This window comes from Cinclus cinclus, chromosome 13 (assembly GCF_963662255.1).
Source record: "Cinclus cinclus chromosome 13, bCinCin1.1, whole genome shotgun sequence".
NCBI classification, from domain to species: domain Eukaryota; kingdom Metazoa; phylum Chordata; class Aves; order Passeriformes; family Cinclidae; genus Cinclus; species Cinclus cinclus.
The window spans coordinates 18094105-18113079 of NC_085058.1; the positions used below are offsets into that span (position 1 = coordinate 18094105).

The 18975-nt window shown below is 42.6% G+C and overlaps 1 protein-coding gene across 2 annotated transcripts in view; it reads right to left on the reverse strand.

The window, feature by feature from the left end:
• IGF1R (insulin like growth factor 1 receptor) overlaps positions 1-18975 on the reverse strand; it is a 167102-nt gene that overhangs the window by 13955 nt on the left and 134172 nt on the right. The window contains exons 6-18 of one of the 2 annotated variants that reach the window (XM_062501790.1): positions 16314-16528; positions 14218-14344; positions 12745-12983; positions 12122-12289; positions 11750-11954; positions 7293-7579; positions 5712-5848; positions 5256-5415; positions 4186-4288; positions 2736-2806; positions 1202-1431; positions 815-925; positions 44-203 (exon numbers count right to left, since the gene is read on the reverse strand). In XM_062501790.1, the coding sequence (XP_062357774.1) occupies positions 44-203; positions 815-925; positions 1202-1431; positions 2736-2806; positions 4186-4288; positions 5256-5415; positions 5712-5848; positions 7293-7579; positions 11750-11954; positions 12122-12289; positions 12745-12983; positions 14218-14344; positions 16314-16528 (2213 nt within the window). Of the gene's footprint in view, positions 1-43; positions 204-814; positions 926-1201; positions 1432-2735; positions 2807-4185; positions 4292-5255; positions 5416-5711; positions 5849-7292; positions 7580-11749; positions 11955-12121; positions 12290-12744; positions 12984-14217; positions 14345-16313; positions 16529-18975 lie in introns of both variants that reach the window. The other variant, XM_062501791.1, reaches the window with a different exon arrangement.

An 18975-nucleotide genomic window follows, 5' to 3' on the forward strand; every position in this document is an offset into this window, starting at 1 on the left:
GATTGTCCAGGATGATTCTGAGACCTGTGTAAGGACAGCCCACCTCCAATTTTGACAGTGAAGTCCTCGGCCACCATGCAGTTCCTGGCGGCGAGGTCCCTGTGCACGAACTTGTTGGCGTTGAGATAGGCCATGCCGTCCGCGATCTCGCCCGCCATCTGGATCATCTTCTTCAGGGTCGGGGGTGCCTGCCCGGGGTTGTTCTGAGCAAGAGCAACATCAGCCAATTAACAGACCACATCCATTGTCTCGTGTACATACTGTCCTCGTGTTCTGTTCCTTTAATTTATCCACACTGGAATTTCTAGATCAAGGGCAAAAGCTGCTGAGCTCATTTTCTACACAGGCTGTTGTGATTTCAGTGGCAAGTGACCTGTGTGTCATCTTTATCCTTCAGACCCTGTGTCACATGTTAGATTTTAGACTGATGGCCTATGCATGAGAGTTTGCACAGGAGCTAAGATGACAGATATTTATTTTTCAGCAGGGGCAACGGGCAGGACACACAACATGAAACAATTATCCTAACATGTCTTCTGAAACCAGACAATTTCTTTAACATCTTGATGAGAAAGTAGATCAGACAAGAGATTTAATGCAAATCTAGAAAAGAGGACTCAGTGACACAAGAAGGGACCTATTCCGTGTGGCACCCTGGGCTGCCTCATGAAAGAACTGCTGGAGATTCATGTTTTGTCCTTAGACTGAAGGAGAAGGGCAGGAAAGGCTAATTGCCTGCTGCTTCCAACGTGAGGCTCTCTTGTTCAAGATGATTCAAAGTGAAGAAATAAACATCCAGCAACTCATGACTCACCTCTGTGTCTGGCCTCAATGATCTCAGGTAACTTTTGAGGTCCCCACGTGTCATCAGCTCCATGATAACCAGTGTAGGCTGGCCCTGAGAAACAACACCAAGCAGCCGAACCTGGTGGAAGAAAAATAAACGTTCAGTACAAGTACAGCTTATTATCACTTATTCATGTTGATATGTAGCCTTGCAGGAACCTGTTGGAAGTGTCTGAATGTAGATTTGGTTCCACTTTCTGACTGAGGTTTCACACTAATATTACAACACCGTGCAGAGTCAAAGCTAAAATCCCAAATTCCCGCTGCAGTCAGGGCAGACATGCCCAGAACAGCCTGATATCAATGAGCACCAGGGCTGGATGAGTCACAGCCTCATCACATCTTCAGGACTCACCACATGGTGACAGTTGAACTCCTTCATCACCGAGGCCTCGTTCAGGAACTCGATCCTCTCGCGCATGCTCGCGGACTCATTGACCGTCTTGATGGCCACCCTGGTCTCTGGCTCATCCTTCACCACTCCCTTGGCTATTCCCTCGTACACCATTCCAAAGGAGCCTTGCCCAAGCTCCCGACACATGGTGATCTTCTCCCGGGGCACCTCCCACTCGTCTGGAACATACACTGAGAGGAGAGAGAGAACAGGCTGTGATGTTCCACTGCCTGTGCTGGGATCACTCCCTGCTCCACAACAGCAACTGCCCCAACAGTTCTGGTGTTCAAACCCCACACAAAGCTGAGACCTTGCACACCATGTGTGCAAACAGGCCAGGGTCCGTCCCATACAGAGGCAGGGGGATGATGGCATACAAATGAATCTGAAAGAAAGGTGGACTTGAAGCAGACTCACTATGACTCAATATGTACTGACATATTGGGATAGAAATGAGGAACCTCAAAGCACAAAGGGTGGGAAGAGGCTCAAATCAATGCTTTAGGTTAAATATTTTCTGGGAATCCTTGCTCTCCTATTTCTCCCACACAGCATCAAACATACTTGATCATCTGTATCAGTTCAGTGTCTGCTGTATTCTTTATTAACACTGATTTTAGGGCTAGAGGGAAGCAGACTCTGATCCAGCAGTTCTTTGCATGGCACTATTCTGATCCCTTGCACACACACCATTGCACCAGCAAAGGCAGAACTTGCTGCTGCAGGTCCTTGATCTGAGGCAAAAGAGAGCTCTCAGAAGGTGACTGCCAGAAGGCAGGACTGCCTCAGGCAAGAAGACAACCAAGTACTCAGTGATGCTGCTGCCTATCAGTCACCAAAGGAGGGGACAGTTGTGTCACATGCTCTGCATGGGTGAAATGACAGGATGAAAACAGAGGATTATAGCATGAACAGTGACAGACTTTTAACCCTAATGGTCTTGTTACAAAAAATAACAGTAAAATAGTCTGCTGCCACTCTGGGCAAACCCATTAGTCTCCTGAGGGCTTTTGGAAATACTATTTCAGCAAGAATTCTACAACAGCAGAACCAAACCAAACCATAAAGAGAAAAACAGAGACCTCAAGGACATTTGTCTGATGTGACTTTGCTAAGTAGTGGGTTTGTTTCAATAGGGCAAAACAGAGTTTAAAAGGGCAAACATGAAAGACCACAAATTCATTCATTCTTCCTTCATTCCAGTGAAAACATCACTGGAAGAGTAGATGATAATCTGAAAGCAAAACTAGCGAATTCAAATTTACCTCAGGTGGATAAAACTACAGGAAAACAATTCAAAAACTCCCCAGTTTCAATAGACAAGTGGCCTTTACGTATCAGCAACTGTGGACTCCAGGGCTGTCCTAATAAAATAGGGGAATTGGTTTTACAGCACACCTTTTAGAGTTTCATACTAAAAGTTCCATACCTTTCAGAGTCAGACACCAACAGAACATGGGACAGTAAAAGAATCACAAGTTCAGGTCACACTCACCATCTGAGGCACTGAAGTACTCTGGGTTCACAGAAGCATAAAGTACTCCATTGCCCAGTCTGTCACTGTTCCTGTAGAAATATTGGGGTTTATTTCTTTTACCTTTAAATCTGAGTATATTTCAGACCATCTCTTCGACAGCTTTTCCACTGCTGCCTCAACCACAGAATATTATTTACTGCATGTGGAATTTTTCAAAGGGGACAAACTGAGATCTTATCTACCTCACATAATCAATGGGAACACAGTCCAGAACAGCTTCCCAGGAATTCTGGAGTCTTCTCTACACCAAATCAGCACCAGGAAAATGTAAACATAAGGTACTTTTAGCTGCTGGGTAAACTTCTTTTAAAAAAGGCAGTTATATTTTTATACAGTCAGGAGACCTGTGGCTGAGAATACACTTTACCATCACCAGCTCTGCTGTGGGAGTGAAGATTTCAGCAGAAGACAAGACTGTTTTTAGTGGGGGATTCTATTCAACTATTTCCTAAGTGTTTCTAGTATTTTATTTTGAAACCACACAATGCCACACCTCCCAATTTTACTGGGGTGGTTTTCAGAATAAAACGCGTAATAAATGCACTTTGAGAGCTTTTGTAGGAGACAGGCTCACAGAGAAAATACTCTTGTGTTAGAGCAACCTTTAAACAAGAAAAAAATTATCAGAAATTTCACCTAGGAGAATGTAAGGAAGGCAAATCAGGTATTGTAAGCACCAAAGTCCTTTCTGGAGAGCTTGAGCAGAACTGGTACCACTCTCTGCAGTGCTGCCAGAGAATTAGAGCTGGAAATCATGAGATACTCAATGACCATAATTAATGTGAGAGTAATAAAAAAAACCTCCATAGCTAGAAAGTTGCAAGACTGAACATTTGTACTGCTATTAAGTTCCCATTATGTGTGTCAATGAGATTAAAAAAAAATAAATCACTAGTTACAAAAAAACAAAACTGAGGAAAACAAATTAACAGAAAAGTCCTAATGACAGCTCCTGGCCAGGATATAATTTTAAGTGGATGTAAAGACTTCAAAAAACCCTAAAGAATTTGTAAAAATCAGATTAACATAAATTGAACTAACTTCTCATTATTTCAGTCGACCCATATTTCAGTCAAATATTCTGATTATACAGGTCCAGTGTGTGTGCCATCACTGCCCCACTGACATCTTCCTCACAAGCCTCCCTCTTCCCACTCAAACATGATACTGCATTAAAAACCCTCTTCATATCTCCAGCAGCAGCAGCCAGATGCTGGTAACTCTAAACCACCTCCTTTTTCCATACCAATGAGGCAGAATCTACCTCAGCCTCTCAACTCCTCTGAATGCAATTTCTCTTTTCTTGTTTTTTTTTTTTTTTTTTAATATCTAACTCGCTCTATGGGCACAGATTTGAAAATAAACAATTCCCCTCCTGCAGGTTTAAGCACCAGCACATGGAACTCACCTCTTTTTGTTAAAGACGTAGAGCATTATCAGCAACCCCCCAAGGATGAGCAGCAGAGCAATAGGGAGCACAATTACCAAGTGCAGGAAGTTTCCATAGTTTGCTGCTGCAACCAACAAGAAAACAATTGTATCAGGGTTTCTATAAAACCTCTGTTAACAAAGAAACATTCAAAACCTACTCAGTGTATTTCCATACAGGAAAGAAATCAAAGTTCTCATTTTCTTGTCTGATGTGGAAAAATGTGCTCGGAAACCTTCCCTGACTGCAGATGAGTGAAACAAGAAAGCAGACACTGAAAGGCATTAATTTTTCACAGAACAGTGTCTGTCTGGGCTTTGTTTTCACAAGCCATATTTAAAGGACTTGCATTCCTCAGTGAACAATATCCAATTGTTCACTTGCACATTCACCTTTTTTTCTACCTTTTGTTCACCCTGCAGCTGCTTATATTCAGAATACACATGCACTGCACTTTACTTCCAATTGTTCAGATTTCAGTAACCAAAAAGGGATAAAAGATGGAGTTGCAGTTTTCTGGGGGTATACCTACAACTGAACACAGTTAAAGAGCGTTTCTGTAGTCATGTTCTTCCAAGATATAAATTACTCCCACTGTCAGGACCAGCATCACCCTTTCATCAGGACACTTTTTTTATGAAATGCCACTCAGAACAGGTCAACCCACCAGCCAAAAACCTATACAAACGATTTGTTTCTCCAGTTATTTTGCAATTTTAAGCAGGTTTGCCTTGTTGCCTGTACAGGTTTTGTACATGGCAGGTCCATGTTGCTACAGCTAACATCACATTCCCAACATAGCTGCACATCCCAGGAAGCCACAGTAGGGTGTTCTCCACACCCACATCTGGCTGCACCTCTCACAGATACCCAAAGCTGCAAGGAAAGGACCACACCTCACATACCCCTCCTGGCTGTTAACACTTGCAAAACAAAAATAAGAGGAGGGTTCAGAGGCAAGAGGCTCAGATAGCCAGTAACATGAACATCAGGATTCATTAAAAAGACAATAAACCCCCAATGTGACAGACTATAAACATGTGTCTTACATTTGGGCTGCACATAGAAAGAGATGGGCTCAGTCCAGGACCCATTCCCAGCTAAGGAAGTGGCCTGAACTCTGGCAGAATAGTTTCCAGGGTTCAGGTGAGTTAGTTTAGCTCCTCCAAGCTTCTTGTATTCCTGTCTGGAAACACATTCCCGCTTCTCCTAGAAGAAAAAAACAATTTATATAAGTTATTTATCTTCACATTCTGAAGAAAGCAATACAGCTGCAGGATAAGCTCATTTTTATAACTAAAAGGCCCACTTGATCAGTTTTACTTCAACCACCATAAGGAGATACGTGGAATTTAAGAACTCAAAGGAAATGAAGGAAAGACATGCTGGCAGGTGCTGAGTATCTGAAATCACAATTTCTGTTTGTTCAGCACTACACAGAAGCATGTTAAGATCCCTTATTGTGTATCAATTAAGAGTTATGAGCACTAATGTCAAATCCTTACCTCGCCATGCTGCCCATATTTGATTTCATACATCAGGATCAGCCCATTTGGATTTACAGGCTCCAACCACTTCAGGTAGACAGTGTTTTCCTCTTTTGCTTCCCATGATACCGTTCCTGGAATGTTATCTGCTCCCTCTGTAAAATATTTACAGGTGATGTGAAAGGAACACTTATGACTGAAAACAGGAACTTTGGCAAGTGTTGAGGAAAATGGAATGTTTGAAGATATTCTTCAGGTGCAGAAGCTTTGCAGCAAGAGCCATTCAAGTCCAGGGAACAAACTCCATTGGCCAAGGGACTGCTGGAGATTAGCTCAGTCTGAACTACTGGTTCCCAGAAAATCAGTGCAGAGCCTACAGCTCCACTAGGCATGGGCTCTGTGTGCCAAAAAAAAAACAAAACTTGGTTGTCAGCACCTGATTCTTCCTTCCCAACTCTCCACAACAGCAAAACAGCACAGGGAGCTATTCCCACCAAATGGCTGCAATGAGCTGTAAACCTACAACATCTGCCCCACTCTCAGCCTTTTCCTAAAACAGTCATAGGAAATCTGTCCCCATGTAAAACAGAGTCTCAGCACCAATTTGGGAAGTGCTTTATCCCTATTTTGGTTCCAAATAATTTAATGTGACTTATTCAAAATTTAACAGGAATGTGAAGCGTGATTCAGTCTGGACTGAAAAAACACCATATTCTCAAAGATAACAGAAGAAAACAGAATTGTTTAGCCTTTAATTTTCAGAGGCATGCGTTAAAAGTCTGAGAACATTTCTTTCCTTTTCCCCAATCTCAAGATTTCCTTATTTCCTTGAAATAAGCAATACTTTTTGCTTTTTTTACTGACACAGCTGGATCTGGATTATGATAGCCTTTCCTTCCAGAAACAAAACAAAATTGCTACCATTCTGCATCCAATATCCCCAGACATCTGCTAGAGTCAGAAGCTCGTTGCATACGAGCTTACACTAAAATCATCTCTATTCTTCTCAGAAGTACAATCTGCTCAAGTCCCAAAGATGAGCACAGCATTCAATGCTTCCTATTTGAAGTAGTCTAGAGGCCAGGGATTGGGCACAAAGAAACACAGTATTCCTCCTGTTCCCAGGCTGGACAAATGCATCGTCGTTCTGTGACAGAAGAAACATTTGGCAAATGTTCCCACCAGCAAAACTCCAACATCTGCAAACAGTTCCGAGTGAACACAGCAAAACCAAACATTAGCAGAGAAACGTTGCCGTGGCTCTATTCAGCACACCGGGAGCTGAGGAACAAAACCCTTCAGCCCACCACGTCTGAGAGTCTCACTTCTCTTGCTGGGAAACAGAGTCTCTCCTAATTATCCTGGCAGTCAACTTCTCCCTTTCTCCAGCTCCCAGCACAGACTCAAACGTATCACTCAGCACACACAACACACTAGTCAAGGTCACGAAACAAAAATATCTGTGCAGCTCCAATTTATCCTACTGCATGAAGTTGTTTTTTTACTATACCCCATTGTTAATACTGGTTTGGGAAAGCTTGTCCCCCCTGAGCTTGATCTCTGCCCAGTCAAGGCAGAGCTGGCCCCATGTGAGCATACCTGAGGGCATCGTCCTGGCGAACACGAAGTTGGACGCGCTGCAGCCGAGCGTGTCGGCCTCGTGGTTGCAGCTGTGAATATCGATGCGGTAAAGAGTGAAAGGCTGGAGATGGGAGATCACGGTTCTCTCCTTGCCATCCACCTTGGTCTCAAAGAAGGGATATTCCACCTCGCTCTCCTCTGCGTCAGAGGCGTTGGTGAAGTGCTCGGTCCCGGTCGCGTTCCTGCTCCGAGTGGCCAAGGTGGCGTTGGCGATTCGGAACACGTCCCTCCGCTTCCGGTCAGGCCTGAGGAGCACACAGGTACAGAAAAGGGCTCAAGAGAGAAAATCAACTTCTCCAACTCCAGGAAAACTGTGCCAAACGCCCCAGCGAAACAGACAACAGCTAATAAAAAAGCTAAATAAAGGAAACTGCAGGTTTGCCTAAATCTGAATCTGCCACATGCCAGCGCATCTCATTTCTCTCTTTTGGTCAGGAACCAACCAAAACTCTGAAGTTCATACTGCACCCCAAGATGAATGTGCAAACTTCTGACCTCACACAATAAACCAACCAGCAAAGAACAGCTTCACTGTTACTCAACAAGCATCCTGGATTTGTGTCTCATGATAGCGATGCTGAAGCTTAAAATAAAAATCAGATGCTAAAGGTTGAAAAGGTTAGGGGAGAAAAACTCTTCTGATGTTTGCTGGATTAGCAAAGGAAGCTGAGCCTACTGAGAGTTAGCTTTACAGTTGTGATGAAATTAGAATGTATTGCACTATGAGGAGAAACCTTGGAAGGCAGCTGAAGGCCATGAAGGTTCACCACCACTCGGGTGGTCATCTGCGTATCTCTGCTTCTCTCACACAAACAAAAGCTCTGCAAAGGAACAATCCCACTATGTAACAAAACTCAACACTAATATTGTATAGAGGCAAAAGTTCAATAAGCAGCTCTGCCTTACAGGGTGAAATCTGGGTGAAATTTAAGCAGAGTTAAAAACTGAGGATTTACAGCCACACCATTGCTTTCTCAAGCCCAGGGAACTGCTGTAGTGGACAGCCCCAAGTGGCAGGACGAGGATCAAGATACCCTTAGAACCACATGAATCAGGCAACCAACATCCCGTGGCCATGCACTGGTCCTGCCCCTTGGTCCTGGCCCAGATCTGAGGCTGTCCTGCACAGGAACACCAACTACACAGGGCAGTCTGGCTTTACTGCTCCTGCTCCTTTGCCTCCAAGGGCTGCAGGAATGCTCACACCCAGAAAGCAACGCCCCAGGGGAGCTAAAGGACAAAGTAAGAAGAGTCACATTACAAAACCAATTTGGGCTTGAATCCTGTCCCTGAAATCACTTCACCAGTGGCCATGGAACACCTGGCCAGTGCAACAGGCACCAAGAGCATGAGGTTCAACAGCTCTACCAGAAAGCAAGTTACAAACCAGGCAAATGAGGCCTCCCTCAAACACTCAACAGGAGGAAAGATGACTCAACAGGAGAACTTAATTCACTGTCAAATATATCATCTGAGTACATGCAGCCACAGAGCAGCATGCTGCAGAGAGAGCCAAGAACAGGCTCACTCAGTTTTGAAACCTTCTGGCAGAGGCTGGATGAGTTTTTTTCTTTAGGAGTTGACTACAAAAATTTCCAAAATCCCTTTACTACGTCATGAATAGTCGTTTTGACACTCTCACCACCATGTAAACCACGACACCAAAATAAACACAGACAAAAAAAGAATTTCCTAAGTTAGCAACCAATTGTTTTAAGCAACACACAAGTGAATATCTCATCAGTTAAGGCAATTTCATAGGATGTAAGTGTTTCTGCTTCATCTACACTGGTATCTATGAAGTTACTAAACCTATTCCCCCTGCTTGCAATGTGTACTGATTTACTGTTTTAGCTCAGTGTAAAGAACAAACTTCTCAGTAAAAAGTTGGATGTCTAGCCCTGAACTGATGAACATTTGTGCAGACTCTGTGGTTAAAGCAGTGAAAATAAAAAGTTAAGTTTTCAATCGACCACAAAAGGATATGCCAATGCAAGGACCCAAAAGGCCTGACTTTAGCACTGTTTTTATGGGATGCATGGAGCTTCAACTCTTTGGTGGTATCTGGGAGTGGAGGGGAGTACAGCCCAGCCCTGTCTTTGGAGAAAAAGATAAAGGAACAGACAACTTGTTGGTGAAAACTGCAATTGTGTCAGGAAGAGAAAAGAGCTGCAGGATAACCACAAGGCAAATGTAATTAAAACATCATGAAATTTGACATCAGTGCTTTTCAGTCAAGCAGCTTCCTGCATTCATGAAATGCAGAGATAAGGGCAAAAAACAAGTATCCAAGGAAGTAAGGAAAAGGCAAGAGATAAAAACTTGAAAAAACATTTATTCCATTAAGGGAGAGGAAGGAAAAGAAATGCAAGAGAAAAATTAAAAAGAACACTATAAAAAAATAAATAAAATAAAAAAATATTAAAAAACCTTGGGCTATTCAACAGCAAAGCTCACTCCTTTTCCACTTCATGGCAATTTTAATGTTATTGTTCAGACTACACACAGAACCTGTCCCATCTTGCTCATTAGAGAAACAAAAACCTTGGAGAAGAAACTCATTTTCCTCTGGTAGTGAGTGTCTCTTCAAGACTAAGCAGAGTCCTGTCTGAAATCCACCAGGGCACTAATACACATGGGGTCATCCAGAAGTTGCACAAGAGATTAGATCAACAGACTTATTAAACCATCTTAAAACCACTCAGCCAAATATTTTCATGCCGTACTACATGCTGCAACTCTTTCATAATAACCTGGAGACAGGTAGAACACTGGAAACAAATACTACTATTGAGGCTTGCATTAACATATTAATTAACTTCTCCCCTGGGAAAGAGAGAAAAAACTGACATCAAGTAACAAGCTGCTTAGATTTGTCCCATGGAGATGTCTCACCAGCTCATAAACTTTAATTTCCCTGATATACAGTCTCCTAAAAGTGGCTTGGCTATGCATCTATTTCTGAGCATTGTCCCTTATCTGCCCCTGCTGTTACAAAACATCCTAATGGCAGTAATTCAAGAGAAAAGCATGAGCTTTCAGGAAATTCTGTGAACTGAGTTATCTATTACTGAGTTCAAGGTTCTGTGAGTTTTCTTGGAGGGAGGCAGGACTGCAAGAAAATTTGGGAGAAGACAACACATTCTGAATTACGTATGCTTGAGGAAATAGTAAAACCTCCTTTGCAACAGGCTTTCAAGTAGTTTAGACTTGACAAATGGCTTTCAAAACTCCCCACTGTGCTATTTTACAAAGTCCAAAATCAGATCTCATGATTTCCCACGGCTCAGGATTTACATCATGATCAGACACAGAGGCTGTAACTTTCCTGTACCTGATCTGGGCTGCTGCTTCTCATCATCACTGGGGAAACACTGCACAAGTGCTCAGTGTGACCCAACACAGCTCAGATAAGATACTTCACACTTCCCAAGAGAGGCAGTATTTAGTTCCTCATTTTTTGGATAAAGCTAAGAAGCACCACAAATATCAAAGTCTCAACCCTAGCAAGTCAATCCAACACATCCTTGAATAAAGGTCCAGAAAAATCACAATGGAGAATGATATGAACCAGCATCAATGAGCAGCAATGCCACACTTCAAAGTTCTCAGACACAGGATTTGACCATGGGCTTCCTCTGTCAGGAGGGAGAATGAGACAAGGTGCACCACTGAGCTCTAACAATGTATTAAAGACTGTAACACAACAGCTGTACACTGTGTGCCCTGTCCCAGCATCCAGTCACCCAAAATAACAACTGCTTACCTAAAAGATAAATTGGAAACTCAAGGATCAAAACAACCAATTAATTCAATAGGATCTACTCTGTATTGCAGCACAGAATCATCACAATTCCACTTAACATGTAAGCAGGTGTTTATTGTGGGTGAGTGGAAATATTTAATACTTCTCTGCAGCACTGACCCAGGAAACATACAAGCCCTTTGCAATTAGTGCAGTGAGAAAAGAAAACCAGTTTCAATTCTGTGAGGCAACTGTGCCCTTAATTTCAAAGATAAATCTTCAGATTAGGAACACAAGCACTTCAATGATTATTTGGAGAAAAATCACATCTGAAACCCTCCGTCTGCCTCATGTTGCTCATCTCTGAAACCCTTACAGACAATGAGCCCTTAAGTGACTCTTGAGCCTGAAAAGAAACCATCACTGAAATCCTTGATCAGTATAGCTAAGAACCCTTACTATGGGCTACAATAGAAAGAAAGAAATGAAAATTGGCAAATAAGAGAAACCGCAAAGTCAGGCTATGGACTGTCTCACATGAAAGGAAAGGCAATGTTTAGTGTTTCAAGTGTTTCTGTGTGCTTTCATGTCTGGGAAACCTCAGTTCTAGGAAATGTTAAAAGATGAAATCATCAGCCCTACTTCCAAAGAAGTGTCCGAAATCCATTACCTGGGGACAAAGATGGAGTTATGAAGGAAGTTCTCAAAGACTTTCCGGTACTCTGCTTCCTCCTTCTCTGCTTGCTTTTCTGCCTCTGTCTTGGGACAAGCACAGCAAGGTCCTTTTTCTCCTCCACAGCCCTCTGGCTTGGTGGGCTCAGTGGCTTCTTCTGTATCAATGGTCCCATCAGCATATCTTCGAATTGGGACTTTATCTTGAAAGGAAAGAACAGAGCTGGTTTCTTTCTGTCCAGATCACGGATACAGCAACAATCCGTATTTACCCATTCCCTCCACCTGCTGTTATTTAGCTCTTGCCAGTGAAGAGCCCTGGCAGGCAGAGTCCCAGGCATTTCAACACAAGAGCATTTAGTTCTCCTACCTTTGGAGCAGTAGTTGTGTCTGTACAGGTAACTGTCCTGAGGCTGCTGCTGCCAGCGCACGATGTAGTAGGAGAGGTTCCCATTGGGAAGAGAGGGAGGATTCCACTTCACAATCAGCTGGGATGAGGAGTTGGATGCTGAAATAACATCCAAGGGAATGGATGGCACTAGAGAAGGAAAAAAGAAAGAAAAAAGAAAGGTGTTTAAATCCAGAGCACTCCACAATGTATTTTCATGCAAGCTTTTGAGTGCATTTCTATACTGCAAGGAAAGACACCATCTTATTTCAAAGAAAGGATTTTCTACTTATGCCAACAGTTAAGGCTTCAACTGAAACCAAGTCTCAACCTACAGTTGTACTTAAATTAGTCTTTACAATGGAACAAAGCCTGAAATTCTAACTCAAAAGAAGTTCCCATAGCTCCTAATGAAAGCAATATGTGAAAAAACAGAGTTTTAATTCAAATTTTAATACTACTTTCATAATTAGTGAAACTACAAGCACTATGCACATCACCTGCAAACAAATTTTATTTCTGTATCCACAGCAGAACTTGCACAACAATGCACTTATCACACCTGCAGCATTATCAACCTCTCACCCCAGAGCCCAGCATCTCACCTGCAGCATTGGTTCGAATATAGATAATTTCACTTTTTGCTCCATGAATATGATGATTTTCCATCATTGTGAGGGTAACAGCCTTGACATAAATGGCATATTGAGTCCAAGGTTTCAATCCCTGCAGCAGAATTCCAGGATTGTTCTCTTTGTTTGGTGGCAGGTCAACATCAACCATGTTCCAGCTATTGGAGCCACACGCATCTTGCCCGTCATACTCTGTCACATTTTTGAATGGTCTGAAATAATCAAAGAAAAAAGTAGCACAAATACTTATTTGCTCCCAATCATTGTCATATACATATGAGAGTGACTCACTTTAAAGCTGCTCAATGAAACAAATAAAGCTTACTTGCTTACCACAGCAGAGTATTAAAAAAAAATTAAAAACTAGGTATTTCCAAGCAATACAAAATTCAGAGTTCAGTGTTAGTCATGAGCAATAAAGCAACATTCTCCAAGAAAAAAATATATTTATCTATTTTTTTACTCAAAACACGCAGTGAAATGCTTCAGATGCATTTCAAATTTAAACAGACATATATCAAAGAGAAGCATCTCAAAACAGTTATTGATATGGCTAAATTTTTATCCTGAAGAATCCAAAGTTCCAAGACTGGCCTTGACCAGTCCAATGGGCTTTTTACCCTTTTATTTCCACACTATACAAACACACTTATACAGTTCTCCTTTTCAGAAGCTGTAACACTGGTGCAAGAGCTCTCAAACTTTTGTTATTAATATCTGTACACCTACCAGCACTGGCTCCTTTGTAGAACTTCACAATAATCTTTTTCAAGTGATGCTGGACATGAACCATTTGTGCTTCCATATCTCATTACCAGCACTCCAGACCTCCCTTTCACACCTCCAAACTGCTTGGAGAGTTATTTTTGTGCTCATTTGTGGTTTTTTTACACTTTAAAAACTTACTTTAAATCTGAGCCATTACAAGGATATGCAAAGGCAGAGGCATCTCCCAAGTAATCTGGATTTTTCATATCTGCCCCACACCTTTATTATCAAGAGATACTAATGCAGGAAACAACTAAAGTTGGATAGTCTAAATAGCCCCAAACCCTGAGCAAATAAGTACCCAGGTGGCAGGGACCTGCCACCTGACCTGGGATGCTCTCTGGTCAGTACTTTGACTAGATAGAGAAAATATCTCAGTAAACATGATGACTTAGGACAAGCTCCAAATCAGACGCCTGAGAAGAGCCAAGCAATCCACCTTTATTTTTTTTTTTTTTTCAAATTTGAAACTTCCTGATGGATTTACAATCCATTTGTAGGACTCATTCAGATCAATCCTCTTCTTAAAGGAGGCTTGTGCTCCACCAAGAAAAAAATCCAAGAACTAAAGCAGGACTTGAGAATGGAATACACAAACTGGATGATCCATCCCACAGTAGGAACAGAATCATCTGCTCTCCCTTGGGCTGCCCTGGCTCATCTCTGACATCGACTTACGCCTCTTTGTAGTAAACAGTGAAGCTAATGAGGTCCCTGTAATCTGGAGGGCGATACCGCTCCCACGTCAGTTTAATCCGATTCTTGAGCGTCGTGTTGGAAACAAAATGCAGAATTTTGCTTTCACCTGCAATACAAAAGGACAGGACATAATAGAGTTGGCATCACATCACCTGTCAGTGATTTCTGTTTCTTAGATATCAGTTTTATCTAATGAGCCTTTCCAGGAGCACCTATGACACCACAGGATACCAACAGCCTTTGTCTCTGTAGAGCTTCCTCTTTCCTCCTACTAAATTTGAGTGCTTAAGCAGTGGCCTTGGCAATCAGTTTCAAACATGCTTGAGCCACTTGTTATTAATTTTTTTGAAGCGGATTTTCCTTTAATGTATCATCAGAAAGCTCTTGAAAACTACTTCAGACTCTCTCTGAGTGAGGAATGGAAGGGCTGTTTATCCACAGGACTGGTTTTGGAAGCACGGAATTCATCATCCACCTCCAAAGCATGGGCGGAGCAGCCACCGGCCTCTGTGTGCTCGCTCTTCAGGACAACTTTTGACAACTACCATTTGTTTTTCTGGAGACTGAACAACACGGGAAAGACAAAGGAGTTTACATTCCTATTCATCGGAGGCTGGACCAAGAACTCCAAAACTCAGTTCATATACGGCACAACCATTTGATGGCAGCAGTTTCCAGCTACTCTTCTGAACAGACCTGGATGGAAGCCCACAGTTTTGAAATGAATGGCTTCCCACTACCAACTCACTGAGCTTTCCAACTCAAAACAAAACAGCATTTTAAAAACTTAATTCTTGGATGAAGAAATTGTGTTCTGTCAACTGTGAGCTAGTTTCTAATGTTTCATAGAAGCTCTGAAAATAAGGAGTTTTTCACCCTCGTGTACACTGTCACTGTTGGTGCTATCTTTGCAAAGGCAGTTGAGCTTTTGTTGATTCTTTTGCCCTTCTCAGAGTCAGAAAGCTTTCTGTACTGGTTTCTTAAAAAAGCAGGCAGCGGCTGGCACTGGCCTCAGTGGTAGTAAGGCCTGGCTGTATGTCTGTAACTCCTCCAGGACTGCAAGGCTTTGCTCTATTCAATGTGCAAAGAATGGAGGGTGCTTACAACAAGGATCTGGGCCATCTGCGTGTCTGCATCGTGCCCAAAGAGACATTCAGCAGACTACTGTCCTAGTTTTGTAAGCACCATCCACAACAAGGGGACTTGACTTATACACAAGATCCATTTTAGCTTACTCAGCTCCAAAAGCACCACAGAACAACCAAGGGAAAAATGCATTGTCAGTTTTAAGGGTCTGAGGTGAAACTTGTAGGCATTCTTAATTCCTAGAAGAGAGATTGCTTTTAAATGTGCTGTTACACCTGGAGACATGATGTGCAGACCACCAAAGCCAAGAGAGGACTTTCTAGTAACTCTGACCATTGCAGGACCCAAAATTAAATGCAGATATGTTCAGGCTTAGAAATACTCTAGAACATTAAGAAGTGCTCTCAATTCAAAAGCAAGTAATTTGAAAATGAAGCAGAGCAAACCAAGTCTGAAACAAGCATTTCCAGCAACCAGGTCCAGTATTTGGCAGGAGCTCAAATGAAGCTGAATGTAACAGAGACAGTTTGTTTTGGTGTCTATGGAATTGTTTGTTATTCAGCAGCTTCCTTAATATCAAGAAGGAGTAAGTATCAGAGAGAGGAAAACACTTATAATGATGCACAGTTACAAAGGAGACTGAGAAATTGCTCTTTGCTGGATACACCAAACTACTGAATTTCATTTCTCATTTCCCAGGTATGCTCCTATTGTTATCTGCTGCTGCTGTCACAAAACAGGGCATTTGGGAAGAAGTCATCTTCTACAAGTGGGTTTTACAGATGAGATAGGGACCATCATTTTCCACTCATGCAAAGGTACCTTCACAGCTACAGTTTAAAGCCTGAACAAGCAGAAGGGCTGAAAGCCTCCTGCAAATCCTGAACTCTAAATATTGCAATGGTCAGCAACGTGTCAGTGTGTTGGGCTTGTTCTTGTGACACCCTCCCATGCAGCTGGCACTGAGATTTTTTTGTTTGTTTACTTACAAGAGGCTCTCTCCCCATTGTTCCTTGGATTTATATCTCCTTTGCTCTGTCGTCCCTTGGTTCCTGAAACTTCCTCCATACGGTAAATCTCAGAAACACACAGTTTAGGATTAAATGCAAAGTACATTTTCCCCTCACTGATTGTCAAGTTATGATGATTCCAGTCCCACAGCTGCTGAAGATTGTGGTTGTCAAGCACATAGAAGGAATAATTCCTAGAAGGAAGTTTTTGAAGAAAAATACTCAATTCACAGACCATTCCAACAAAGGATACCTTAACATAAGAAAACTTTGAAACACTGTTTTTTCCCCTCTTACTTTAAATTGATGTTCAGCAAAGGACTTTCTCCTCTCCCATGGAGTAGTTAACCCTGAATATTTAGGGGGCAGGGAAATTAGTGTGATACAGGACTCCAAAGGTGACACCACACCATCTAAACTCCACTCCAAAATGTGTTTTAAGAGTTGTATAGGAGTTGCTATGAGGAACATATAAATTCATGTCCTCTGAACAGCAGAGGAATTTCCATTTGGTGGCACATGGGAAGCAGTAACCTTAGATACTTTATGGAAGGAAAAGTCTTCTGGAGTTCTGACAATATAACAGTCATTAACACAGCTCTTGCTTATGTTTACAAAAGCAGCTCTAATAGTTTGCATAGAGACATTTCCTTGCCTCTCTGTTCTACCTCTTGGCCCAATAAAGATTTCCTACATTGTGCCAAGTACAGTTGCACCTGTACATCAAAACCCAACAGCAAACAGTTGTACTGACTGCACAGGATCCACACTTGAGAGCACAGAACTAAACACAGGCAGCTGTGCTGAGCCCACTCCCTAAGCACAGCCCTGGAACAACATGCGTATCTTTTATTTCCACAGATACTGTATACAAAGTTGTGTGCAAAAGGCCTGTTAAATACCATGAAAGCCCTATTAAATATTATGAACAAATTCCTGGTACTACTCAATTGGGCTGAATTGGAAAAAAAAAAGCACAGATGCAACAGAAGCAAGACTGAAGGCCCTACATGAGCTACAAGACAACACCTGCAAGGACACTGATATTTTGGCATAGCAGGGACAGGAATGCACCACTGGGAAATGTGATAAAGGTCTGTGTAGCTGATGAACCTAAATCAAGATAACTTACCACAGCAGCATTTATTTCACTCTGGTGGGAAGTTCCCCCACCATTAATTACAGCAACACAAAATCCACTATTAACACAAGGAAGCCCATCTTACACTGCTAAGTCCTTGTCAACACAGCTACACTGGGCTTTCTACAAACCCTTCTAACTACAGAGTTTCTGCAGGGAAATGTGGCAAACAAACTACAGGGCTCATAAAAAGCTGCCAAATTATTAATCTATAGTTTTCCATCAATTATTCCATTTAAAATTTACCATTAATTCCTCCCTCACCCAACCTGAAACAGAAACTGTGCGTTCTGGCTCCAATTTGCACAGATTTGCCACTTCTTGTAATGCAGAGCGTATTTTCCAAATAATGTGAAAGTCAAGTTGTTTCTCCTATTTCTACCTGTCCCCTAATTACCCAGGACTTGACTGCTAATGAAGTTGATATACCTGTACCACTTCACACAGACACTGAGAAGAATGTGCTCAGTTAACAAGGGAGCAGAGACATGTTTGTGCTTTAAATGCATTCTGCCCGGAAAGGACAAGGATGTTGAACTGCCTGTGGGATTTGACAGACACCACCAAACCTTGTGTTGATGCGAAACTACTGCACCTTACTGAAGTTCAGAGTTTTCTTGTTTTAAAAGCTAAACTTATGAGCTTCTGAAACCTCCACACAAACCCAGCCTCACACCTCAGTGTACAAACTCCCCAACTCACTTTTTCCAGCTTCACTCACACACAGGCAGTTGAGAAACCCCCAAAATCAGGGCTGAGCTGAGGAGCATCCCCATGAGAGCCTGCACTTCAGGCAGGTGTCACCACAGGTCTGGAGGGTGTCATTCATTCCCCACCCACCCTCAGCACAGGGTGCCTGCTCTTCTGGAATGCTCTGCTTAGATCAGGCCTTGCTGCTCTCCTGAAGTCTGAATTCACCACACCCTGACAATAACGATCCCAGGAAAACAAGCCATAAATTCCTCAGTGAGGAACCACACAACAGCTAGAAATCCTGCTCACACCTTCCAACAGGCCTGACAGCTGATGCTCCTGCCTCAAAATGGTGTAGAAAAGAAGGGGGAGGTTGTTTTGATTTTACAAGCTGTCCCCCAGTTTGCTGCAGAGGTTGAAACACAACATCAGAGCAGGTCACTGCCACAGCTGAAACTCCTCCTCAGTCACCATCTCCTCACTTGCCACTGAAGGCCACAAACTGCTCATTTTCCAGTAGCCAACCTGGGATGCTCAGGGATGTGCTGCCTACACACCATCTATGCACACAGCAGTGAACACAGACCCCAGCAGAGAATGGAGGGGCCTGGCAGAGTCAGCACCAGGTGAGGGAACAAAAGCCTGCAATAGACACAGACTCCTCTGGCAGCACATCACCATCCCAGTTCCCCTATTTGAAAGGAGAAATGATTTTCTTGCTATTATTCACTACGGACACGGTTTTCAAAAGAGGCAATGGAAACTCCAAGACAAACAAAGCAGATCCCCTCTAAACTTTCCACTTTC